General features: G+C 46.4%; 1 protein-coding gene across 5 annotated transcripts; it reads right to left on the bottom strand.

Annotated features, from left to right (window-relative positions):
• Positions 1–149: 149 nt before the first annotated feature.
• On the bottom strand, positions 150–25,483 carry LAYN (layilin). Of its 5 annotated transcripts, XM_027979185.2 has the most exons (9): positions 25,264–25,483; positions 20,939–21,236; positions 8,940–9,097; positions 7,499–7,600; positions 7,347–7,400; positions 4,390–4,422; positions 3,711–3,794; positions 2,626–2,725; positions 150–773 (listed from the first exon to the last, which is right to left on the bottom strand). In XM_027979185.2, exons 1-9 carry the CDS (start codon positions 25,346–25,348, stop codon positions 410–412), a joined length of 1,278 nt encoding a protein of 425 aa, XP_027834986.2. In that variant the 5' UTR covers positions 25,349–25,483; the 3' UTR covers positions 150–409. The 5 variants fall into 5 exon arrangements, with proteins under 5 accessions (XP_027834986.2, XP_027834987.2, XP_042088850.1 ...); XM_027979186.2 differs by lacking the exon at positions 7,347–7,400; XM_042232916.1 differs by lacking the exon at positions 20,939–21,236.
• Positions 25,484–26,472: the final 989 nt, after the last annotated feature.

Genomic DNA, 26,472 nt, shown 5'->3' with positions numbered 1-26,472 from the left:
GATGCTAGCATACGCCGGCTTTGAAAAGCTTCTGGGATTTCTGGCTCCGTGTAATGATGTTTGCCGCTGTACTGAAGAGGAATAGAACCCAGACGTGGTTTCCCAAGCTCCACAGCACGCCCGCCAAGGAAAGCACTCTCTCTTGAAAGTCAGTTATAACAATCAGGTATTTATTTTCTACCACGTGCCGGCCCCTGGGCAAGGTGCTTCTTAGAGGTTCCAGCCAGGTGAGGGGCTGGGTTAAGTGACACAGCCCAAACCAGGGCTCCAGCGGGGGCTCAAACCGTCTCATGCCCACCCCCAGGACCTGATCTGAGCCTTTTCAGAGACCACCTGCGTGTTTCCCGTATAGGAAAATTGCTTCTCTCTCCCTTCCCATTCTTGTCAGTTCAGAGTTCCTTCGAGCCTCCTAATAACCATAGATTTCATTTTCCACCCATCCGGACTCCTTGCTCCTCCCCGCTCGGCCCGGGGAGAACTCGTAAACGTCGTTGGTGACGAAGCCACTCTCCATGCTCGCCAGCGTCACGAACCCGCTCTCAGACGGGTTCACGGCCACGTTTTCATAGTCACAAGACACGGCGTCGGGCGTGGCCTCTCCCGAGCGCGCTCGGAACGAGATGTTCTTTAGGTCCGGGCGGGTCTCGGCCAGATCAGCTTCGCTCTGCTTTCGTATGACGTTGTAAACCTCCAGGTCCGGGCTGTTCCCGGGCTGCAGAGCCGGCCAGGTGGGGCGCTGCTCCTTAGTGCTGGGGTCCGGCTGCCCCCGTTTCCTAGGAAGACGGAGAACCAGGGCTGAGCAGACAGGGGCCTGAGAATGTCCCCAGGCCCCTGTCCAGGCAGGAGAGGGTCATCCCTGCGCGGTCACTACGCTGCGCTTCTCATCTGTGTCAACCTACAGGGCAGGGATTCAGGTGGGGCAGGAATGAACCAGGAAAGTATTCTGTCATTCACCACGGCCTGAGCACAGAGCAGATCTGGTGATCCTAGGGACCCTAGAGCCCCCAGAGGGTCTATGGAGAGAACGGCATGCGGGAAAAAAATGCCACATTAAAACAAATCCATCTCTAAGGGAAACTGTCCTTCAATTCTGAATGTGGGCAATCAAGCTGAGTAGAATTAGTAATATCTTTGACTTGCTCACCAACGGAAATCATAGATATTTTCATATCACAGTTATTGTTTAAGATGCCTTAAAATATTTTATGCTCATCTCTGCTTCAATATTATGATAATTATACCTAAAGAAGCATTAATAAAGAAGCTCATGTATTACTGTTTCACATACATTTTTGGAAATATTTTGCTAGTATTTTTGTGTCTGTGGCACAAAACGATTAAAACTGTGAGTAGACTCCAGCGTCAAAGTTACAATTCCAAGATTAGGGTGAGCTGCTCAATGGGTAGATAAGGAAGGGAAATCAAGAACCAAGCACAGAGTAAGCAGTTAGAAAACATATTAGCAATTTTTTAAACTGGATTCTGGTTTTTTGGCCATACCAACATTTTTAAAATTTAGATATATTTATTTTTAATTGGAAGATAATTGCATTACAATATTGTGTTGGTTTCTGCCATATAGCAACATGAATCAGTCACAGGCATACCTATGTCCCCTCCTTCTTGAATCTCCCTATCACCTCCTATGAACTGAATTCTGTTGGTATTTTGGATTAAAAGGAATTAACTAATAAAAATGATTATAGGAAGAGATATTTTTGAGTGCTTATAATATACTCACTCTGCATGTATTAACTGCTTTAATTCTAATAATTCTATAAGGAAATTATTATTTTTTTAATCTTTTGGCCACGCTGCATGGCATGTGGGATCTTAGTTTCCTGACCAGGGATTGAACCCCTACCCTCTGTACCGACAGCACAGAGTCTTAACTGCTGGAACACCAGGGAAGTCCCTAAAGAATTATTATTAAATGAAGTAGGTTCGACATTGAAATTTTATTAGTTTGTCTTAAATTGGTCATCAAAGGGAGTCAAGTCTTAAAATGTACCTTTGCTTTCCTGTTGTGAAGTGGCAATGCCACCTTCTTTTATATGGACCATGATGATGGGGAATAAAAAGGTAGCTGAGAAGAGCTCTGGGTACCTGCAAAATGGTGGCTCCATGATCCACTAACAGAGGTGCTCTAAGCTACTTAAGGTAGCTATTTGTAGCCATCTATACTTGCGTATTCAAGTAAAAGTCAATTAAAAAAATTTGGCTATTTTATTTTGAATGAAGTACTTTAGTTTCAGAGGTTTGCCAGGAGGCTTTGGAACAGTCATTTTCATATTTCACTATTTACTCCTTTACTCACCCAAAAAACATTTCTGGAGTGAGAATGTACATGCATGAGAAAACTTTGCTGAGTGATGTGTGGATACACAGGCGAATAACGCAGTCTCACCCCTCAAGTCATTTAAAATCTTCCACACTAAAAAGTTAAAGAATGTAAGATCACTCTGTTAATTACAGCTGAGTACAAATGCTTAGTCCTTCTGAGTGCCCCGAACCCATCAGAAGATTTATTCTCAAATCTGCAGAAGAGATTCTCCTGGAGCTGCCTTGCCTTTGAAGTCCAAGTTCAGAAAACACAAAGGTTTACAGGATCAGTGTTTTACTTGCCTCCTTCTACAGATCCAAACCCAACATACACCTGTGGTGACCACAAGGAGGAGGAGGAGAATGCTGGGGATTAGGATGTAGGCAAGATTCAAGGCAGCTTCTGAAAAGAAAAGCGCAGATAAAATGTAGTTATGGGTATGGTGTTTTTCTGAGTTCTATAAATTGTTCTAGTGAATTACTGAATGTGACTCCCTGGAATTGCAGTCAGTTGATTAGAAGTGCAGGTGGCCTGGGGACCCCAGATCTTGTGGCTGATATCTGTAGCAAGGGCAGTCTGGGTGGGCACCGAGCCCTTAACCTGTAGGGTCTGTGTTAATTTGAGGTGGCTAGTGTCATGGCTGAATTGCAGTACTTCAATATCCTACTTCATTACATGGACACAGTAGATACTCTTAGGTAGGTGAGAAAAATACTGTTACTTCTTTTATGTAAATAACTAAACTGAAAAATTGTGTTTGTTTTCTTAAAGTTACCCAGTGACAAAAACTCAGATCTTTCTCTTTTTTTGTTTTAATTGAAATATAGTTGACGTACAATATCATGTTAGTTTCAGATGTATCCTATATTGATTTGACATTTATACACATTATTAAGTCTTAACTACCAGCCCAGATCTTCCTCTTGAAACTCAAGGTGAGAGTTGAGGTTGAAAGTCCATTAGCATTCCAGTTTATCACCCCATTTTCTTTTATCTTTTATGTCCATTTTCTCTATTTGTCTTGTAAAGAAATATTAATCATGGCCTGGGTCTTTCTGTTCGTATTTCTCAACATTCATTCTCAGTTGCCACCCCCTCCCCCCAACCCAAACAACTTCTGGGAGGTTCTCAAGTCTCCGACTGTCTTCCTGAAGACTTTCTACCTCTTGTCTCATCTAATCGCCCCAACTGTCTTAGGAAAGCTCCCTTTGTATATTTCACTGACAAAATCTAACATTTAATACAGTTTTTACAAAGCCTGAGTGCCCTGTCTGTTTTCATTTTTAAGCAGCCATGGGAAGAACAAAGCAGGGTATGTAACCATGGGGAATTTGTAATCAGGAGAGTCCCACTATCTATTTTTCCCCTGGGAGAGTTTTGTATATACCTTTGCTTTCTTTCAGTATTTCTGTGGTATCTTCTTTCTCTGTGTCTTCTGGAAGGATGGGTGTTGCTGGCTCTGTCTCTTCACCTGGAGAGAGACATATGTACTTAGACCTGGAGAAAAGCATTAACAACCAGATATTCTCTGAGGTCCTATCAGCTTCAAGGGGGATGTCAGAAAGCACTAGCAAAGTGATCAGTGCAGTTTATAATCACAGAAAGTGAAGAAGTGAATTTGCTGCCCAAGAGGTCTACTTTCTGTGATCTTTCTGGTATGACTCTTGCTGCCAAGAATCAAGTAGGAACACAACCAGCAGGCAACTGACATCAAGGCCCATGAAGTACTGCAGAATGCAGGCGAAGGGCCGACGACTCACTTTTAGGACCACAATGATCAGTTTGACTCACTTGTCTTGTTAGATTGAATTATTCCTTTCATATTGTCAATAAGGATCCCAAACTGATTTGTAATTGTTCCCATTCTCATAGTTGAAAGGCAGCCCTAGAGAGTGAGATTAACGAATCACGTGTGGTGTCTCGGTGTGACATATACCCATCCAAAGAGTCAGTGTCTTTCCATCGAATAATCTGGTTTAAAGAGCATGTGATTCTCAACCTATGGAGAGGTTCTAAACCTGTGGGAAACAGCCCCAATGAACTCGAATCTCCAATGACAGTCTTACCTCCAGTCCTTGTAGAAGGAACTGTTGGCTTATCTGCAGCAGAAAGGGATAAGAATGAGAGTAATAGGTAAATTGCCATACCATCTGAGTGAAACTGGCCAGGGCACAGCTTCCATTTAGTTGCTCATTCAGTCTTCCAACAAACTTCATTTCATGCTACCAGACTCCAAAACCTGGTTAGTAAGTCCAAAGAATCCCTTCTGCACAAAGACTAGCCTTTCCCCAGCTTTGCTTGGACACTTTTTAAAAAAAAGCATTAAAACTTTTAAATATGAGAACTTCCAAATATACACAAAAGTGGAAAGATTGGTATAATGAGCCCCTATGCAGTGTCAACGCTTATCAACATATGGCTAATCTGGTTTCAGCAATAATCCCTATTCCTCCCTGGCTACACCGAGGCCTGAAAATTCTATTCTATTCTATTAGGCTGCACTGGGTCTTAGCTGTGGCATGTGGGATCTATTTTCCCTGACCAGAGATGAAACCCAGGCCCTCTGCATTGGGAGCATGAAGTCTTAGCCACTGGACAACCAGGGAGGTCCCCTGAAGTGTTTTAAAGCAATCCAAGACATTTTATCAGTTCCTACTGGGGATGTTTTAAAGCAATGAACACCAACCTCCAAGCAGTGGAGGTGGCTGGGGACTAAGTAGACTATGGACCGCCCCAAAGCAGGGCTGTGATCTAGAACCTGAGCTATTTAAAATAATTCTAAGAGCCTCAGGATAGTCAGGCTCCACGGACAACCTACAGTAATGTTTTTACTTCTGGCTGAAATTGTTATCAGTCTTTTGTACTGGCAGGGACTCTTACGCTGATCAGATACTCTGGGATCACAGAGTCAGAATCTTTAAGATCAAAATTTTATAATTCATAGTCCTATGGCTGGGATGGGCTTCCCTGGTGGCTAAGATGGTAAAGGATCTGCCTGCAGTGCAGGTGACCTGGGTTCGATCCCTGATCCCCTGGAGAAGGAAATGGCAACCCATTCCAGTATTCTTGCCTGGAGAATCTTATGGACAGAGGAGCCTGGCGGGCTACCGTCTGTGGGGTCGCAAAGAGTCGGACTGAGTGAATGACTCGCACACCCAAGGCCAGGATGTCAAAGTCATTCTGAAGTTTTATTCAGAAGGGAAACTTTTAATCATATATGTGTGTGTGTGTGTGTGTAGAGGTGATGCAAATCCATTTATTTATTAAAAATGTCTGCTGATGATAGAAACACCATCATGTTCTAAGTGTTTTTATAAAAACAATTTATCCTTGTAACAGTCTTGTGAGTAAGTGCTGTTCTGAATTTGTTCACAAGGAGGCTCAGGTACAGGGAAATTAAGCAACTTACTCAAATCTCACGGCTAATAAGTAGCTGAACTGGGATTTGAATTTAAAAAATTCAAATGAAAATTTAAGATCACAAGGAGACAAACTCCATGCTAGATATTAGAGATACACTAGCAAATAAAAAGCCGTCCCAGCTCTCTAAGGAACTTACACTCTACAGGATGGCAATAAATTTTAGAATTATAGGAGAATATTCGTACATATTAATTTTGTGATATTATATTACAATACATCGTATATTCAATGACATTACAGAAAATGATGCATTCATTTTGTTGTCCCTCCACAGTTCAATCCACTGGGCAAAACTGCAGAGGACATGGCAAATTAATGCGGCATTTCCATCACAGCCGCAATGGTCTATGACATTGCCTCAGATGATTTGTCTCTGATCTCCGCTGACTGTGTCTATGCTTCTAGCCCACCCTGCAAAGAATCAAGTGTTCAGATCTGGCTGGCATGCTACCTACTCTATGTGGTCATGTTGTCAAATTTAGTTTTAGATGCTGTCTTTCAACTGGTCGCTTGCCCTCTGGTATAAAACGATATTGTGCCATAAGGTTGGAGCCACACTGGGTGACCTTCCCCTAGTCCATCAAGCACAGGGTCAAATGTGTATTTCCAGACCTCAGGCCAACCATACAGTGAAGTGGACAAACTTGTCAACAGGCAGTATATGTACTGTGTGTGTGAGGTGTTATGAGCCTCACAGGAGGAACACTTAACCTAGTTTTGAGGTTAAGCCCTGGAATGCTTCCCAGAGGAAGTGATTTTTTTTAACTTATTTGGAAATAATTTAAAATTTATGAAAATTTGCAAGACTGCTGCGAAGAATTCCCATGTATCCTTCACCCAAATGTTATCATTGTATCACATTTCATTTATATAACTATTCTGTCTCTTTCTCTTTATATATATCTCCATATATTTATATCTATGTATCTATATCTAAATCTCTATATATACACAGACACATATCTATATTCACATACAGACACATGCATAACTTTTTTTCGGAGAAGAAGTTGTAGCCATAGTTACCCTTTACTCCCTAAATACCTCAGTGTGTATTTAAAACAGGACTGGGAGGGGCATACTCTGTCATAACCATAGTACAATTATTGAAACCAAAATATCAACATTGATATATATTATCATCCAATCTACAGATCTTATTCAAGTTATGCCCATTGTCCTAAAAATGCCCTTTATGGGAAATTACCATTGTCATCATCAAAGATACAATCCAGGACCATCTATTGATGTTATGAGAGAAGCTGATGCTTAACCTGAACCTGAAGGCTGAGAATGAGTTGACTGGGAAAGAGGGAAGGATGGTCCAAGCACTGGAAACAGCTGTTAGGAGATCATGGGGAACTTCACAAAACGCAGAAGGGAACTAGCTTGGGGAGGGAAAATAAGTGGTGGGAACTGGGGCTGCAGAGAGGCAAGGGTGTGATCAAGCCAATGCTTCCGTGGTGTGCTGAGGGACGTGAACTTATCCTGAGAAGGAGGTGGTGGTCTACAGGAAGGCAACGTGTTCGTCTTCTCCCACGTGCCCACATCCCTCTGCTCAATCTATTCTTGGTCCTTCTCTGTGTCCTGGGAGGCTGACCTCTGGGGATGTGTCCCGGGGCTCCCTTGTCCTTTGGTTCTTGATTGGACTTAACTAATAGGAGGCAGAAGCAGGAGATTAGAGGGTAGAAGAGACAGGTCCTAGTAGTATTCCCCAGACCTCTCTCCCACATCATGGTGGTGTGACAGTACCGTGTTGTCTGGTTACAGCTCCTGTCGGGTGGCTCCTCTTGCGTGACTCCAAGATTTCTCTGGGTTCTGCTAAAACCATACCCTCCCTCCGCTCCTTGAAGCCTAGGGGTAGTAAGTTTCCCGTTGCAGCTGGTCCCTGGGCACGTCACCATCTCATGCACTGTGTCCACACTTTGGTAAATATCATTTTATTATACTCCTCTCATTAAACCCTTTGAGTGTGCCATCTTTTCCCTGCTCAGGACTCAGACAACAGCACAATTAATAAACAAAAATTATTTTTTAAAAAAACTAACTGGTTCTAACCCCAAAATAAAAGGCTATGAAAACAAGTGCCCAAATCTCACATTTCAAAAAATGTTTAAGGTACAAAATTTTAAATCATGGTGATAATAGGATATAATGAACAAAAGTGATGGGCAGCCAATTTGTCATAAGTGCATTCCTTTAATTGCTCTAAAAAAGTGCCCTGCAAGTCAGCCTTGATCCTTGCAACCTCCCTGTCTGAGACAACTCTATGGTGGGGAAGACCAGGTCTCTGGAGAGAAGAATTCGTCTGAAGGGGTGAAGAGGGAGGAAAAACAACTTTAGCAGCGAAGGCACAGTCAAGCTCCAACAATTTTTAAATGACAGGATTGTTTAGTCCCCAACTAGATGCAACTAACAAGTCATTCTATTCCTGTCAGGAAAAGACGAGGAATTGAGATCAAGCAGTTGGCTTCAGGGTGGCGAAAAACTTCAGTAACAGATCAAAAATCACTTCATGTTTAGATTGAAGTCCATCAAACGGAGGAATTTGGGAAAGCCCAGAACAGTGAGATTACTGGCTTGTAGCCAATTCAAAACCCTTAATAGATCTAGAAGAAAAAGCTAGTTAAATTTGCAAGGCATATATATAGAGGGTGGCCTAAGGAGTTTAAGCCTGCTCATCAAAGTGACTGCTATCTGCCCAGCGTCAGTAAAATTGGCATATTTTATCATTTACCTCCTGTGGTCATTATCCTGTTTCCTTAAAGCCCCAGAAAATGGCCGGCAGGAGATATGCAAGAAAAATGGCCAGCTTCCTTTCATATTTCTTCCTTATTCCAAGCTCCTACAGAGTACAACCTCACATATGGAGGGAAGAAGAACTGTAACTGTCCACCTGGAAGGCTTTTTATTTCTTGAAGTTCTCATAATTCTTGCCTTATCATCCATAAATTAGACCCTTTCATTTCTTCATCTTTTAGCATCTAATACCCTCTCCTTTGCTAGAATTACTCCTCAGCGAGGAGGTATCAGGTCATCTCCCTTTATAAGAATTCCCAGAGTTTAACACTGCTGGCATTTGCAACAAGCTTTCTCAGAGACTACGTAACAAATTCTTGGAACCAGCAGCTGATTATGAAAGGAGAGAGGAGGCTGAGAATGCAGCCACATAACTTGGGAGAGGATTCATTACCATCAGAATATTTGCAGATGAAATTGTTCTTCATGGTACATCGGTCGTCATTCCACTGGAACATGTAAGGGCCCCCGATGCCGGCGGGGGCTGACGGCTGATGATACATGACCACGCAGACCTCGCTGCCGCAGGAAGGCTCATCCACATACCAGTTCCTGCAGGAAAAGGGTCAACAGTGGAGGCAACTGGAGAAGGATCTCGCAAGACTTCAAAGCCTCTGCTTTCCTATCAAGTTCCACCGAGCCAGGAACTTAAGAGAGAGGGAGGAATTGAAGTGCTGCCAATAAGGAGGATAGGGACATCACAATCAATCATCTGACATTTGCCACAGCCTCTTTGCAGGGAGGAATATATTACCATATGATGTCTGCAAAGTTATTATGAGAAAAGGCAGCCAGCAGGGCCAGTCTGGACAATCTTATTATTATCTTTTTTTTTTTTTTTTTTTTTTTTTTTGCTTTTGGCTAACTGGGTTTTGTTTCTCTTTTTTAGGAAATCAGATGCACTGGGAGAGACATGGCTTATTGCCTCCAGAGCTCACCCTGCTTCCATCTCCCCGTGCTTTTCAGGAGCCACAGCTGCCTTCTGAACTCTGAGGAGTGGATAGAATATTCAAGCATCTGAGGCTTCAAAGCAGGAGCCAGAGTTTGGGAAAAAGCAGAAGGCCCCAGCTAGTCTTTTTCAGTGTTTAAGTTGTTTCTACTTCATCGGGCTGATGAGACCTTTTATTAGCCTCCGCTGTCTGATTTCTTGTCTTTGTTTCCCAGTTTCCTGGATGGGGTGCACTGCAGCCCCAGTGGTACTTGGAATTAAATGGTGCTGCTGCCCAGTTAGATCTGTGGGTGCCAGGTTAAAGCCTTGGATTCCGTAGGTAGTTTAGATGCTGTGAGCACCCAGGCCGTGTGCTGACTCAGGGCTGGGCTTTGTACTCTGCCGGGTTACTCACCCAAGCAGGTTGCTTCCAGGCCCCAGCTCTGCCCTGATGCTCAGACTGCTTGGATGAGCCCTGCTGCTCTGCCTAGCTCTTGTCACAGCCCCTCCTTATGGACACCTAAGAGACAGCTCTCCGTGTACTACCCCAGGAGAGCTCTGCTTGAGTCTGGTGCTGCGGGTCAGCAGAAGGAAAATCCTCTGCTGAACTCATTGGGTTGAATTTGCCTGGAAGATAGCTGAGCTTGCAACGCTGCTTGGACACTGTCTGGACAGCTGGGGTTCCTGACTGCGGCTAGGCTCTGCACCTCACCAGTCACCTCCAGGCAATTTTCCAACCTTGTTGATGGGGCTCCCACTTGTCTGTTCTCCTCCCCACTCGCCTTATGGCTTCATGTTAATTTATTTCACAGATAATGGAATGGATGCCTGGCATCCAATATGATGTCTGGAATCTAGTTTCTGGACTTGAGCCAGCTTTTAGGCTTGGAACTCACTGCTAGAAAGAGGAAGGACCCTGCGACACCCCAGTAGATGCAAGCTGGTGCATGTGAGCTAAGTTGCCTTGGTCATGTCCGACTCTTGACCCTATGGACTCTTGACCCCACCAGGCTCCTCTGTCCATGGCATTCTCCAGGCAAGAACGCTGGAGTGGGTTGCAGTGGGTTGCTGTGGCCTCCTCCAGGGGATCTTCCCACCCCAGGGATTGAGCCTGAGTCTCTTATATTTCCTACACTGTCAGGTGGGTTCTTTACCACTAGCACCACCTGGGAAGCCCCAGGTGCACATAGTATTCTCTTCTATTCTCCCCAAGGGACCTAGGGCCAGATATTCAAGGAACCATACACTGGGGGAAGAGGAATAGCCTGATATTACGAAGGCTGTTGGACAGAGTGTGCGAGTTAACACTGCTACCCAAAGACTTGAAGTGCCATTAAGGTTACCCATTTGAGTGGGAGCATATTGAGGCCAAGCATTAAATCGAGTTCTGCTTCAGGACTGAGGTAGGAGATAGATGGGCCCCCAGGCTGAACAGCTGGTGTTTGTCAAGCAAAGTTGTGCTTGCTTGAGGATGTGTTCTCACCCAGACACTCCAAGCACAAAGCTAGTGGCAGAAGCTACGCTCTGCTGGAATAAAGAGATAAGATGACCACTCTCGAGGTCAAGGAAAAGTTCCCTGTCTGCCCACAGAAGGCTCATTGGGGTGGGGGGTCAAAAAGGAAGGGGGCTCATAATAAGTAGGTGCGTGGGGGACCACATGCACCTACAGGCATCTGTGGTAAGATCCATCTTAATAAAAAGTTGTGTGTGTATCTTGGGGAGGGTCCTAGGACCTGTCAGGTGTGAAAAAAGAAACAAGATAACTGGCCAAAGGTAAATGAAGACCCAGAAGGATTATCCTATATGAGTGATTTAAATCACCTCTTTACTTCACCCCTCCTCTTTAGAGAGGACTCCCATATCTTTTCTCTCCGGGTATGTAGTTCTGCCTAGCTGCTGACTTAAATAAACAAATTGCTTCTCTGTTTACCCACGCTTCCGTGGTGGCTCAGCGGTAAAGAATCTGCCTGCAAGGCAGGTGATGCAGATGTGGGTTGGATCCCTGGGTTGGGAAGATCCCCTGGAGGAGGGAACGGCAACCCACTCCAATATTCTTGCCTGGAGAATGCCATGGACAGAGGAACCTGGCGATCTACAGTCCACGGGGTCACGAAGAGTCGGACACAACTGAGTGACTGAGCATGCCCCCCTGTGCTCTCCCACGTGCTATGCTGTGTTTCTAATAATACACTTTGTACCTGTGTTTATCTCTGTGAGAAATGTATTTTCCAATGGGTCAGGGGAACTTTGCTTTTAGCCTCTAATCCCTGGTGGACTAGTGGCTAGGATTCCTGAGTCGGACACGACTGAGCGACTGAACCGAAATGAACTGAACTGATGCAGGTCCTATTCCTGGGTAGAGAACTAAGATCTCTCTCTTCAGGACTGCTTAATGCTGTCTCTCTGAGATAAGGACCAGCTCACAGTGGGACCCATGCAGTGGTCCTTCTCCAGTTTCAAAATATATGAATTGAAAACTTATGGGGTAAGAGTTATAATAGTGGAGAAGGTCAAGTGGAAGCCTTGAAAACTGCATTCTTCCCTGTCCTCTTCAAGAAAGTAAACAGAAAACAATACCTTATCCAGGCAAATGTGACAGAAAGTAGTGCCACCTCCAAAGACCTAGAAAATGCCAAGATGGTATTCCCCGTCACATCTCTATATAATTCACTAGTCTGGCCCCTGCAAAAATCAGGCAGATTCTGAAGGATGCCACTGGAGTAGCACAGGCTCAACCAAGCAGAAGCCTCCATTGCAGCTGCTTTGCCATATGTGGCAGCTTTGCTAGAGCTGGTTAACATGTCCTTGGGTACCTGGTATGAAGATTTGGGGAGTACATTCTTTTTCATCTGTATCAGAAAGAGAATCAGAAACAGTCTACCTTCATTTGGGATGGGCATCAGTATACATTTATGGTCTTGCCCCAGGACTATACTACTTTTCCTACCTTCTGTCATAATACGACGTGAAGAGAGACTTCCTGGATATCTTGCACAAAATCACCTTCATTCACCATATTGTTGAAAGCGAAAGTGAAAAGTCTCTCAGTCAAGTCCTACCCTTTGTGACCCCATGACTGTACAGTTCATGGAATTCTCCAGGCCACAATACTGGGATGGGTAGCCTTTTCCTTCTCCAGGGAATCTTCCCAACCCAGGGATTGAACTCAGGTCTCCCATGTTGCAGGCAGATTCTTTACCAGCAGAGACACAAGGGAAGCCCAAGAATACTGGAGTGGGTAGCCTATCCCTCCTCCAGGGGATCTTCCTGACCCAGGAATTGAACCGGGGTCTCCTGCATTGCAGACAGATTCTTTACCAACTGAGCTATCAGGGAAGCCCCAAGGTTGGAGATAAATGCTATGGAGATTCAGGGGCCGGCTACTTCATGAAAATGTGTAGGTGTTTTGTAGTCTAGGGAATGCCACAACACCTCTTTCAAGTTTAGGTTAAGTTATTTCATCTCACAATAATTTGAAGCATCCTGCAATCATTTGAAGAAGGAAACCTAGCATGTAGTAGGTCCCTTTGGGCTCTAGAAGTGGCATATTTCATATCTGGTCTATATACCTGTTGACATCAAAGGCAGCTGTCTTTGAGTGGGGTCCAGAGCCAAAAAGGACTCTGAAGCAGTCCTAGGCTGTGATGGAAGCAGACTTCCTACCTGGGCCATATGATCCATCAGAGCCTGTTGTTAGAGGCATCGGTGGTGAGAAAAACAATGCCATGTAGCATCTGCACAAGCTCCAATGAGAGAATCACAATGCAAACCGTTAAGATTCTGTAGCAAGGCCATATCTCCTGTAGCTGAGGAAAAAATCACCTTTTGCAAGGAACTCTGGCTTGCTACTAGGCAAGGAGTACCAAGAGACCATACAATCCAACTTACTCAGTGAGAGTGAGATACTGTCAGACTCACATAGTCAAGAGATTAGGCAGGAATCAACTCATTATAAGATAGAAGAGGTATATTTAGGACCAAAGGGCATGTACAAACAGAGCAGACCGCCATGACATCTTCCTCTATTGTACCAGAGTCTATCCTTCAGCTTACACCTACAGCTGCATAAGGGAATCCCTTATGACCAGCTGATAAAGGTAGCCTTAGGTCGCCAAGCATGGGGGGACAACTCCCAGTGGGCAGCACCTGTACTACAGCCCCACTCAGACGTGGTTTTGAAAGGTCTAGTGCTGAAGAGGCAACCTCCCAATGGCCAGAGCTTTGTTGATGTGCCTACTTAACCACTTGGTATGGAAAGAGAAGTTACTGGACATTAGACTAAGGCAAAGAGCTTGGTCAGCTGATCAAGAGTCTAAAAGGAGAAAGAGTGGGAGGCTGAGGACAAGGAGCTCTCGGATGGAGTGACGTGAACAGACATATGGGAGTAGGTATAAAGTATGAAAATCTACCATATGTTAAAGCCCAGCAAAAAGCCTCTAGCACAGAAGAGGCACTGACTAACCAGGGAGACAAAACAGCTCAACCCGTGAGCAGCTGCCCCTGTGCTGATGTAACAGGCGTACACTAGAGTGGTCATGGTGGCAGAAGGGAGGCCACGCGTGGGCTCAGCAGTAGCTGTTCCCACTACCCAAGGCTGATCCAGCTACTGCCAAATCCAACCTGTCAGGAACAGAGACTGGCCTAGCACTTGATGGCAACTAGATGCCACTGGACTCTTTCACCCTGAAAGGGGCAATGATTCATGTTGATAGGAAGAGTTAATCTGGGCATTGGTTTGCCTCTCCTACCCCAGGGCCTTAGCATCACTATCCAAATACTTACACAGTCTTTGATCTACCAGCTCAGGATTCTAAATAAGATCTAATCAGACCAAAAAACTGAGTTTCTAGCAAAGGAGATGTAGGAGCAGGCAGGGGATTTACTAGTCGGACCACACACTTCGCTCTCCTAAAGCTGCCAGTCTCACAGAAGGATGAATGAGCTTGTTGAAAACACCCTGAAGCACTAACTCAGTGGCAATACTTGTGAGGAGGGGGCAACATCCTCCCAGATGCAGTGCAGACTCTGAATCATCGACCTTTGTGTCATCCTGTGTCATGCAAGAGTATTCTGGGGTCTGGAAGCCAAGGGGTGTAGAAGAAAAACTGGAAGCTAACAGAGGTTGATTCATGAAGTTAAGGAAAGAAACTGTCTCCATAACATAAAAGTGCATGGTGAAGCTGTAGATGCTGCTTGAAAGCTGAAGCAAGTTATCCAGATCTAGCTAAAGGTAACTCACAAAGGTGGCCTCACTAAACAACAGATTTTCAGTGTAGAATAAACAGCCTTTTAATGGAAGATACCATCTAGGACTTTCATAGTTTAGAGAGGAGAAGTCAATGTTTGGCTTCAAAGCTTCAAAGAGCAGGATGACTGGGGGGATGTATGCGAGCATATCTGCTCAGGCTCCTCTGTCCATGGAATTTTCTAGGCAAGAATACAGGGGTGGGTTCCCATTTTCTACACCCCATGGATCAAACCTGACTCTCCTGCATCTCCTGCACTGGCAGGGAGATTCTTTACCACTGATGGCACCTGCTGCTGCCGCTGCTGCTAAGTTGCTTCAGTCGTGTCTGACTCTGTGCGACCCCATAGGCCGCAGCCCACCAGGCTCCCCCGGCCCTGGGATTCTCCAGGCAAGAACACTGGAGTGGGTTGCCATTTCCTTCTCCAATGCATGAAAGTGAAACGTGAAAGTGAAGTCGCTCAGTCGTGTCTGACTCTTCACGATCCCATGGACTGCAGCCCACCAGGCTCCTCGGTCCATAGGATTTTCCAGGCAAGAGTACTGGAGTGGGGTGCCATCGCCTTCTCCGACTGATGGTGCCTAGGAAGCCCGATATATGTACACTTAACAGCTGATTCACTTTGTTGTATAGTAGAAACTAACACAACACTGAAAAGCAATTTTAGTCCAGTAAAAAAGATTAAAAAAAAAGTTGACACAGGGAATTTGCTGTATGGCTCAGCAAACTCAAACAGGGACTCTGTATCAACCTAGAGTGATGGGATGGGAAGAGAGATGGGAGGGAGCTTAAAAAGGGAGGGGATATATGTACACCTATGGCTGATTCACATTGAAGTTTGACCGAAAACAGCAAAATTCTGTAAAGCAATTATCCTTCAATAAAAAAAATAAATAGTAATTTTAAAAAAGCTGACACGGCCGATGACCTTAAGTGGAAGCTAGTTTTCACCAAACATTTTGAAAATTCTAGGATCCTTAAGAAATACGCTAAATCTACTTGGCCTTTGCTGTACAAGTGGGACAACAAAGCCTGCATGACAGCGCAACTGTTCACAGCATGATTTACTGAATATTTTAAGCCCCCTGTTGAGACTTACGATCAGAAAAATGATTCCTTTCCAAGTATTACTGCTCCTTGACGATGCACCTAGTCACCCAAGTGCTCTGATGGAGATGTACAATGAGATGATTATCATTTTCCTGCCTGGTAACACAACATCCATTCTGCAGTCCATGGATAAAGAAGTAATTTTGATGTTCAGGCTTTATTCTTTAAGAAATACATTTCTCAAGGCTATAGCTTGCAAAAGGAGGAGAACCCTTGCTTACCATCCCTGGCAGTACCCACTTGGGGAATTTGTGCTTCTTGTCTCTGCAATGTTGAGGCCTGTGGGTTTATTTATTTATTTTTTTTTTAATTATTTATTTTTTTTTATTTTTTAAATTTTAAAATCTTTAATTCTTACATGCATTCCCAAACATGAACCCCCCTCCCACCTCCCTCCCATAACATCTTTCTGGGTCATCCCCATGCACCAGCCCCAAGCATGCTGCATCCTGCGTCAGACATAGACTGGCGATTCAATTCACATGATAGTATACATGTTAGAATGTCATTCTCCCAAATCATCCCACCCTCTCCCTCTCCCTCTGAGTCCAAAAGTCCGTTATACACATCTGTGTCTCTTTCCCTGTCTTGCATACAGGGTCGTCATTGCCATCTTCCTAAATTCCATATATATGTGTTAGTATACTGTATTGGTGTTTTTCTTTCTGGCTTACTTCACTCTGTATAATCGGCTCCAGTTTCATCCATCTCATCAGAACTGATTCAAATGAATTCTTTTTAACAGCTGAGTAATACTCCATTGTGTATATGTACCACAGCTTTCTTATCCATTCATCTGCTGATGGACATCTAGGTTGTTTCCATGTCCTGGCTATTATAAACAGTGCTGCGATGAACATTGGGGTACATGTGTCTCTTTCAATTCTGGTTTCCTCGGTGTGTATGTCCAGCAGTGGGATTGCTGGGTCATAAGGTAGTTCTATTTGCAATTTTTTAAGGAATCTCCACACTGTTCTCCATAGTGGCTGTACTAGTTTGCATTCCCACCAACAGTGTAGGAGGGTTCCCTTTTCTCCACACCCTCTCCAGCATTTATTGCTTGCAGATTTTTGGATCGCAGCCATTCTGACTGGTGTGAAGTGGTACCTCATTGTGGTTTTGATTTGCATTTCTCTAATAATGAGTGATGTTGAGCATCTTTTCATGTGTTTGTTAGCCATCCGTATGTCTTCTTTGGAGAAATGTCTATTTAGTTCTTTGGCCCATTTTTTGATTGGGTCGTTTATTTTTCTGGAGTTGAGCTGCATAAGTTGCTTGTATATTTTTGAGATTAGTTGTTTGTCAATTGCTTCATTTGCTATTATTTTCTCCCATTCAGAAGGCTGTCTTTTCACCTTGCTTATATTTTCCTTTGTTGTGCAGAAGCTTTTAATTTTAATTAGATCCCATTTGTTTATTTTTGCTTTTATTTCCAGAATTCTGGGAGGTGGATCATAGAGGATCCTGCTGTGATTTATGTCTGAGAGTGTTTTGCCTATGTTCTCCTCTAGGAGTTTTATAGTTTCTGATCTTACATTTAGATCTTTAATCCATTTTGAGTTTATTTTTGTGTGCAGTGTTAGAAAGAGGCCTGTGGGTTTAGAGGGCCTGGTACCCAGAGGAGGAATCCTTCCACCAGAAGATACACCACGAATGTTGTTGAACCAATGGCTGCCACTTAGACACCAAGGGATCCTTGTGTTCAGGAGGCAGCAGGCAAGAGGAGGAGTCCTTGTCGTTGCAGGAAGTACTGACCCGAATCATAAGGTGAGGGTATCCCTGCTGTTATAGGCAGGGGGATATGTTTGGCACTCAGGGGTCTACTTGGGTACCTGTTGGTACTCATGCGCTCCATTTTGATGGTAAATTGAAAAGTGAAATCACCCCAGACTCAGAAATTCAAGTTGACTAGGACTTCACATTCCTCAGGGATAAGGGTCTGGGTCTTGCCACAAGGTAAGCAAGCCACTGAGGCTCCCTGAGAAGAGGGGAGTGGAACCTCGACAGGATGGAGGAGGTGAGAGGGGCTCAGTACGTATAAGTCATGGCTCTGGGGACCAGCTGCACTGGTGGAGAGGGTAATCCTGCTAATCTTCTGTTTTAAAATTTCTTCCAGGAGTACTTCCCTGGCAGCCCAGTGGTGAAGAATCATGCCTTCCAATGCAGGGGACACAGGTTCGATCCCTGTGGGGGGACTAAGATCCCACATGCCACAGGCAGCTAAGCTTGCCCCTGGCAACTAGAGAGCCTGTGTGCCACGACTAGAGAAGCCTGAGCACCGCAGTGAAGACCCAGAGCAGACAAAAAAGTTTCTTCTGGGAAGAGAGGCCCATGAGAATCTCGGAGGAGACACTCCTGGAACTTAGATGAAGGTGTGGATCAGAACAGCCAAGTGGGTGGGCTTCGATAAATCTGACACGCTGTCTTAAACGGAGTAGGTAAAAAGAGATATATTCTTATCTTCATTCTTTTGATTGAAACTGAGTTTAAACTTTTCCCCCATACAATTGTTTACCAGTTAGAGTGTCTATTTTGTGAACTGTTTGCTCAGGTCTTTTGCTTATGGGTTTTATTGACATTAATCTGTATGCAGGCCAGGAAGCAACAGTTAGAACTAGACATGGAACAACAGACTGGTTCCAAATAGGAAAAGGAGTACGTCAAGGTGGTATATTGTTACCCTGCTTATTTAACTTCTATGCAGAGTACATCATGAGAAACGCTGGACTGGAAGAAACACAAGCTGGAATCAAGATTGCCGGGAGAGATATCAATAACCTCAGATATGCAGATGATACCACTTATGGCAGAAAGTGAAGAGGAACTAAAAAGCCTCTTGATGAAAGTGAAAGTGGAGAGTGAAAAAGTTGGCTTAAAGCTCAACATTCAGAAAACAAAGATCATGGCATCTGGTCCCATCACTCCATGGGAAATAGATGAGGAAACAGTGGAAACAGTGTCAGACTTTATTTTTTGGGCTCCAAAATCACTGCAGATGGTGACTGCAGCCATGAAACTGAAAGACGCTTACTCCTTGGAAGAAAAGTTATGACCAACCTAGATAGTATATTCAAAAGCAGAGACATTACTTTGCCAACTAAGGTCCCTAGTCAAGGCTATCGTTTTCCAGTGGTCATGTATAGATGTGAGAGTTGGACTGTGAAGAAGGCTGAGTGCCGAAGAATTGATGCTTTTGAAGTGTGGTGTTGGAAGACTCTTGAGAGTCCCTTGGACTGCAAGGAGATCCAACCAGTCCATTCTAAAGGAGATCAGCCCTGGGATTTCTTTGGAAGGAATGATGCTAAAGCTGAAACTCCAGTACTTTGGCTACCTCATGTGAAGAGTTGACTCATTGGAGAAGACTTTGATGCTGAGAGGGTTTGGGGGCAGGAGGAGAAGGGGATGACAGAGGATGAGATGGCTGGATGGCATCACTGACTCGATGGACGTGAGTCTGAGTGAACTCCGGGAGTTGGTGATGGACAGGGAGGCCTGGCGTGCTGCGATTCATGGGGTCGCAAAGAGTCGGACACGACTGAGCGACTGAACTGAACTGAACTGAAACATTTAGTGTTTTACTGATTTATACATACTATTTATTATAAAAAGATAGAAACTGTTAAATTTGTTAAAGCACATTTCCTGTCTTAAGTCTGCCTTTCAATTTTGATATTTGTTGACATTCTTCCCTGTCACCACTTTTCTCAGGGAGGGATTATGGCAGTGCCATGGTGCCAGGGCAAGTATGTGAAGTGAGTCCAGTCCTGGAGGTTTAGAAGGGTTCTGCAAACCACAGGCTTCTTTGTGTCCCCTCTTGGCCAATCCGGAGAATTAGATCTGGCTCTAATTTCTTGCCTGTCATCATAATTCCAGAGAAGGCAATGGCAACCCACTCTAATATTCTTGCCTGGAAAGTCCCATGGACGGAGGAGCCTGGTAGGCTGCAGTCCATGGGGTTGCGAAGAGTCGGACATGACTGAGCAACTTCACTTTCACTTTTCACTTTCATGTGTTGGAGAAGGAGATGGCAACCCACTCCAGTTCTTGCCTGGAGAATCCCAGGGACAGGGGAGCCTGGTGGGCTGCCATCCATGGGGTTGCACAGAGTCGGACATGACTGAAGTGACTTAGCAGCAGCAGCAGCAGCATAACTGCTTGTTGTCTAAAGCCGCCTAGGCCTTTAGTCTTCACTGGGCCTGCAGTCACACTCCTGGGCATATATTCAGAGAAAACCATAATTCAAAAGTATACATGCACCCCAGTGTTCACCACAGCAGTGTTTACAGTAGCCAAGACGTGGAAGCAGCCTAAATGTCCATCAACAGAGGAATGGATAAAAGATACGGTACATATATGCAATGGAATATTACTCAGCCACAAAAAGAACAACTGCAGCAACATGGATGAACGTAGAGATTGTCACACTGAGTGAACTCAGTTAGACAGGGAAAAACAAATATCATATGACATCATTTATATGTGGAATATAAAAAAAATGGTACAAATGGACTCATTTACACAATATAGAGTCACAGATGTAGAAAACAAACTCATGGTTACCAAGGTGTAAGAGGGTGGAGGGAGGGATAAACTGGGAGATTGGGACTGACATATACACACTACTATCTATGAAATAGATAGCTAACAAGGACCTACTGTGTAGCACAGGGAATCTACTCGGTACTCTGTAATGGCTTGTAAGGGAAAGGTCTTAAAAAAGGGTGGATATATGTATATGTATACATTCACTTTGCTGTACTAACACAGTGGAAATCAACTATAATAAAAATGAAAAAATCTCTCATTAGGGATCTAGTCCAAAAGGCCAGGTAGCCAGAACCGCTGACATCACGCATTGTGTGCTACTGAAGCAATGCTTCTGGGCCACCCTCTTGGGCAGAGCTCTCTGGACATGAGCTGGGCCCAAGTTAAGGCTGATTTATCACCCTTGCCACACTGCTTCAGTCCGTGGCTGTGCCAGTGCCGCTATCCCCTTGGGGCTCTGCCCAGCTGGGCTTCTCTTCCTCCCTGACTGGCACTGGGGATCTAGCCTGCCTCTTTCTTGGGCTATGTCAAGTGAGATAGCCGCTGTGAGTTCCGCTCACTTACCTAAATGCTGCTGTGCTTCCATCGATCCAGGCATAAAGGTCCTGGCAGGCTGTGCCATTGCTTTGTTGGTCCTCACGCCTCCTGAGCCCAATCCAGAAATCGCCATCAGAAGCCAGGAGGTTTTCAATGAACTTTACTATCAGTCTCTGTTCATCTTCAGACTCAATGCTGACTAGCTGGCTTCCATTCCTCCTGCAGGCTGCTCTGGCTTCCTCAAAGTTCAGTCTTTGAGAAGCATCACGGAAGTAAATGACTTCATAACAAGGCTTCTGGGTTCCTAACCGGCAGACTGGCTGGCCTGGAGAAGAAAAGAAGCCTACCTATTTTAGTGCCTCCCCAACACACGCTCAGATGGTACAGAATCTGCCTGCAATGCAGGAGACCTGGGTTCGATTCCTGGACAGGGAAGATGACCTAGAGAAGGAAATGGCTACCCACTCCAGTATTTTTGCTGGGAGAATTCCATGGACAGAGGAGGCTGGTGCACTCCAGTTCATGGGGTCGCAAAGAGTCGGACCTGACTGAACAACTAACACTTAAAATATACCAGAGCAGAGACGCTTGGAGACCTCTGAATGGAGCTGGGCAGGAATTCTGATTACTCATCAGTGGACTGTTTTAGTGTCATTTAGGCTCTCAGAGCAAATTAATACCCCTTCCAGGGTGGAGATGCAGTGATCTAGACTCTGATGGCTAAATTGTGTAGGACCTCCATGCGTTGTTTATTCCATTACAGATGATTGAAAAGCAGACATTTAGAATTAATCTTTAAAAGAGCAGTGGATGAAGATTTATTGTTTCACTTAAAGGCACGCAAACAACACTTTCATGCCATTTGGGAGTCTCAGGAGATAGTGTGGCTTAAAGTGAGTTACTTCTGTCTGGGGTTTCCTTCAGGTAAAAGAGGCATTCTGAAGTCAGGTGTGGGCTGCTCAACCTTGGAACCCTCTGCCTAGGTAGCAGGACTGAGAATTTACCCAGTCTATAGTATAAGCAGAAGCTATGAGCATCAGATCCAAGGGGATTTCTGCTACTGGTCTTGCTTAAAGACAACAGCTAAGGTTTAGTGAACTTTTACTATGTGTCATGCATTACGCTAAGGGCTTTTACATTTACATACATACCTTATCTCACTGAACACTCGTAGTAATCCTCTGCTGTAGGCGTTGTTTATGCCTCATTTTACAGATGAGAAAATTGAGGCTCAGAGAAAGGTCATTGCTTGGCTAAGGTCACATATGGCTCCCCAGGTGGTGCTAGTCATAAAGAACCCGCCTGCCAATGCAGGAGACACAAGAGACATGTGTTCGATCCCCCATGCCAGAGAAAGCTCAGGTTGCACCAGGGGCCTATGTAATGTGTCTCATCTGACTGACACCTGAAAGGCTGAAGACAAAGACAAATAGGTGGGACTCTACTGAGGATAGATTACAAATCCTTCACCAGTACATACCACCCTAGCTTGTGTCTGGGCTCCTGAAGCCATTTCTGATCTGTTCTGTTCAGTCACTAACTCAGGTTCGACTCTTTGCAACCCCATGGACTGCAGCACGCCAGGCTTCCCTGTTCATCACCATCTCCTGAAGCATGAGTTGCTCAAACTCATGTCCATCGAGTTGATGATGCCATCCAACCATCTCATCCTCTGTCATCTCCTTCTCCTGCCTTCAATCTTTCCCAGCACAGAGTCTTTTCCAATGAGTCAGCTCATCGCATCAGTACTGGAGATTCAGCTTTAGCATCAGTCCTTCCAATGAATACTCAGGGTTGATTTCCTTTAGGATGGACTGGTTTGATCTCCTTGCAGTCTAAGGGACTCTCTAGAATCTTCTCCAACACCACAATTCAAAAGCATCAATCCTTCAGTGGTCAGCCTTCCTTATGGTCCAACTCTCACACCTGTACATGACTACTGGAAAAACCATAGCTTTGACTATATGGACCTTTGTCAGCAAAGTAATGTCTGCTTTTTAATACACTGTCTAAGTTTGTCATAACTTTTCCAAGGAGCAAGAGTCTTTTAATTTCACGATAGCAATTCTGCACCCAAAACAGTAGCCTCATCGCTCCTTTGTCCAGTCAGTATGTACTGAGTGTACACTTGGTGCCTGGTGCTGTGCTAGGTGCTGGGAATACAGAAACATATATGCTTCTGAGCCCACAGGAAGACACAGCATATGTTTCTGGATCCAGCTGTACAGTGAAAACCAGACTTCAACAAGGAGAATCCCTTGCAATGGAGAGCCAGTTGTTGGGCTCTAGATGTCAGTTGCTGCCAGAGTGAGGAATTGAGGATTTGCATTTGGAAAACTCTTTCCAGCTCTCATAGAATGTTCTCATTTTCCTAACTTGTTTTGCAACTGTGCAGGGGGCCAGACAGCATTTGTTATTCGCCAAACTGCCCAGAGTACAGGGCAAAAGGCCGCAGACAGTGAACTGCATTTTCAGTGCTTAAATGGGAACAGAGCCCATACAGATAATCCAGGGAGCTCTTGTGAATTCTTATTTTCAATTTTTCTTTCATTGCTTTTGTAACTAAATTCTTAAATAAAAAACGTTGGTTTTTCATTTTCCATCTTCTCCCTTTCTCTGCCATTTTTCTCCTGTTGCTGAATAGAGAGACTCTAGCAGGACTGCTCTATCAGAAAATTAGGTGGCCTCCTAAGAGGAACATTCTCACTGAGGAGGTATTCTGGAGACCTGAGAGAAGGCTGGGCCAGCTCAGCTTTTATGGGTGGGTCCTTAAAGATGGCTCCAGATGAGGAAGCAGAGGAAAAACAAATGAGTCCCAAGAACCCCAAATCTGGAGGTGAATTTACTGGCAGCCTCCATTTTTTCCATCGTTGGATCATCAAGGTGATCATCCTAACACCCTAACGAGTTAGTTTCCTGTATGGCCCAGCCTGGCCACACATCCCCAGTCAGCCAGTGAGTGCCAGAGTGACCCAGAGCTGGAAGAAGGCCCAGGGCTCATCTGGTCCCCTTGCCTTCAGGAAATGTCTCTCGTCTCTCACTTGCAGGAAAGGGAAGGGCGGGAGGGACTTCTGTTCCTCTCCATGGAGGACAGAGCCCGGGGATGCAGTCACCCGAACAGCTGAATTCGGTTACCCTCCCATTTTGTCGCTCGGCACCCCACCCCATCCTGAAACCAACTTTAGAGTCTCTCAATCAACTTCCGAAGCATAGATAACTGAGCGGAGGTTTTCTTTCTTCTCCATCCCCGTGGCCCATCTGTTGCCTGCAAAGGTCACGAAGGAAACCCGAGAAGGGACACGGACATCTCCCTCCCGCCGGCCCCTGCCACGACATGCGGAACAAATGCAAGAGGCAAGAAGCCAGAGCACTGTACCTCCTCTGAAGTCCAAGTCCGCGGCTGCAGTCACGCGACAGGAGGAAAGAAGCCGAGAGTCATCCCCCGCCAGGAAGGCGGGGCTTGTCCCGCGCTAACTAGGCTGCTTTCTCTAAGCGCTCTTATTCCAGGCGCGGGATCCTGCCGCCCTCCCTGCTGCTGCTGCTAAGTCGCGTCAGTCGTGTCCGACTCTGTGCGACCCCATGGACTGTAGCCTACCAGGCTCCTCCATCCATGGGAGTCTCCAGGCAAGGATACTGGAGTGGGTTGCCATTTCCTTCTCCAATGCATAAGAATGAAAAGTGAAAGTGAAGTCCCTCAGTCGGGTCCGAGTCTTAGCGACCCCATGGACTGTAGCCTACCAGGCCCCTCCATCCATGGGATTCTCCAGGCAAGAGTACTGGAGTGGGGTGCCATTGCCTTCTCCGCCGCCCTCCCTACCCCCCATCAGAAGAGACCAGGAGTAACAGGCTGGGTTCCCACGGCACAGCTGAGCTAGAATCCCTACTGTACGCCCCCCGGCCCCCGCTCCCAGAGCCCCACCGCGTGCCCGGGGACAGGAGACCTCCTCGGTGGGCAGGACAAGCCCTGTGTGGGGGTCCTGGGGACTACTGAGACTCGCTCAATGGAGCGGACCGAGGGGCTCCTTTTGCTCACTGTCCCATCTAGCCTCGGTCTCCCGGTATCCCTGGGCGGGGAGTGGACGTCGAGCTGTCCAGGACACGCAAGGAACCGGCGCTGGGCTCAGCCGCCCGGCGATTGCTCCTCTAGAAGCATAGGTAGCCGCTGGGGCTGAAGACGGGAAGCCACCGGGGAAGCCACTGGTGGGGCGGGGGCGCCACCCCTCCGCCCTCTCCTCGGAGGGCCAGAGAAGAGGCGCCGAGGCCCTGAAGACGGTCAGCCGCAGCCGGGGTGCCGTGGGTGCCGCAGCCGAGCGCGCCTGGGAACCGGCCCCCGCCCCAGCGCGCGCACTCACCGCTCAGCAGGCGACCCGTCGCGCCTCGGAGCCCCGCCAGCAGCGCGGCCAGCAGCACGGCCCGCGGCGCCGCTCCCCGCGGCATGGCCCGGCTCGGGTGCGCCTTCGGACCCCGGGGCGCTACGGCGGCGGTGGAGCGGGCGGACCGGCAGCGGCGCGCTCCGCAACGCCAACGGCGGGCGGCTGCAGCATCTCCCCAACACCGACGGACCCGGCACCCGGAGGAGGCGGGGAGGGCGAGGAGCCAGCCTGTCGCCCCTCCGCCCCCGGGGACGTCACTGCGGGGAGGGCAGCCCCGCCGGCGGGCCCGCCCCCCGGAGCCTCCTCCAGCGCGCTCGGCGCCAGACACCCGGCCCGCCCCACTCGGAGCTTCCCAGGGACATCCTGCGTTTGCCCGGGGCGCAGAGCCGAGGAAAATCCCGGTCTGGCTTCTCCGAAATTCAATGAAGAAGGCACTGGCTAAAAACCTACCGTGTCTCTCCCCAACTCCTCCTCCCAGCGTCCTAGGCTCCGCCTTTGGGCCAGCGGGAGAAGCAAACTCCGAGACCTGCCGGGGCTCAGGAGGCTGCTGTCCAGGCCTTCGGGGCTACGTCTAAGAAAGGAGCGGTGGACGCAGAGAACAGACGCCCACCTAGGCGCGGTGCCCACTGGCCAGGCAAGTTATGCTGCAGCGTGGATACCGTCCAGCGGAGGCTAAGTCGGAGTTCTGGCTGAGGAGAAGAGTGGCGCTCCCAGAGCGTCCTTGAGACCAGCGAGGAAATAATACCGCTTTCTGCAGAGCACATGGGTGTGGGTGATGGTTCGGTCTTGTGGTAGAAAGGAGGCGACTCTCTCCCCGTCCCCCCAGGAAAGAGGGACCCTCGTTTCCTGTGGCAAAGCTTTCCTCAGGAACCCAGCCTCAACGTGTGCTCCTTCTTCCAAACTCTCACAATAGTCCTGTTTTAATTTGCACCTTGTTGTAAACAAAATGTCTTCAAATATATTCAAATAATAAAAGCAAGACTCCTGTCCAAAAGCTAAAGTTTTTGGCTGAGTGCTGGAAGGTGGGTCTGATTTGCATACTCCCCCCCACCCCCCTCCCTAGCCCTATCTGGTCCACTGACTTCTGAGTTTGGGTTTCAGATGGAGCCTTTGCAGTTTGAGACAAACAGGCCAGACTGATCACAGGGTGGGGCATCTGTTTTCAGTATCAGCTGACCTTTTGGGAAG

Source organism: Ovis aries, chromosome 15 (assembly GCF_016772045.2).
Source record: "Ovis aries strain OAR_USU_Benz2616 breed Rambouillet chromosome 15, ARS-UI_Ramb_v3.0, whole genome shotgun sequence".
Taxonomy (NCBI): Eukaryota; Metazoa; Chordata; class Mammalia; order Artiodactyla; family Bovidae; genus Ovis; species Ovis aries.
Note: the sequence above shows the minus strand (reverse complement) of the source record. Positions and strands in the feature narration are given on the sequence as shown.

Excerpts from the sequence above, each read along its gene's own strand:
- LAYN (XM_027979185.2), bottom strand. The coding sequence starts at position 25,348 with ATGCCGCGGGGAGCGGCGCCGCGGGCCGTGCTGCTGGCCGCGCTGCTG. Across the intron at positions 9,098-20,938 it reads GGAAGCACAGCAGCATTTAG|GAACTGGTATGTGGATGAGC; the intron begins GTAAGTGAGCGG and ends CTTTTCCTGCAG. Across the intron at positions 774-2,625 it reads GTTTGGATCTGTAGAAGGAG|GAAACGGGGGCAGCCGGACC; the intron begins GCAAGTAAAACA and ends CCGTCTTCCTAG.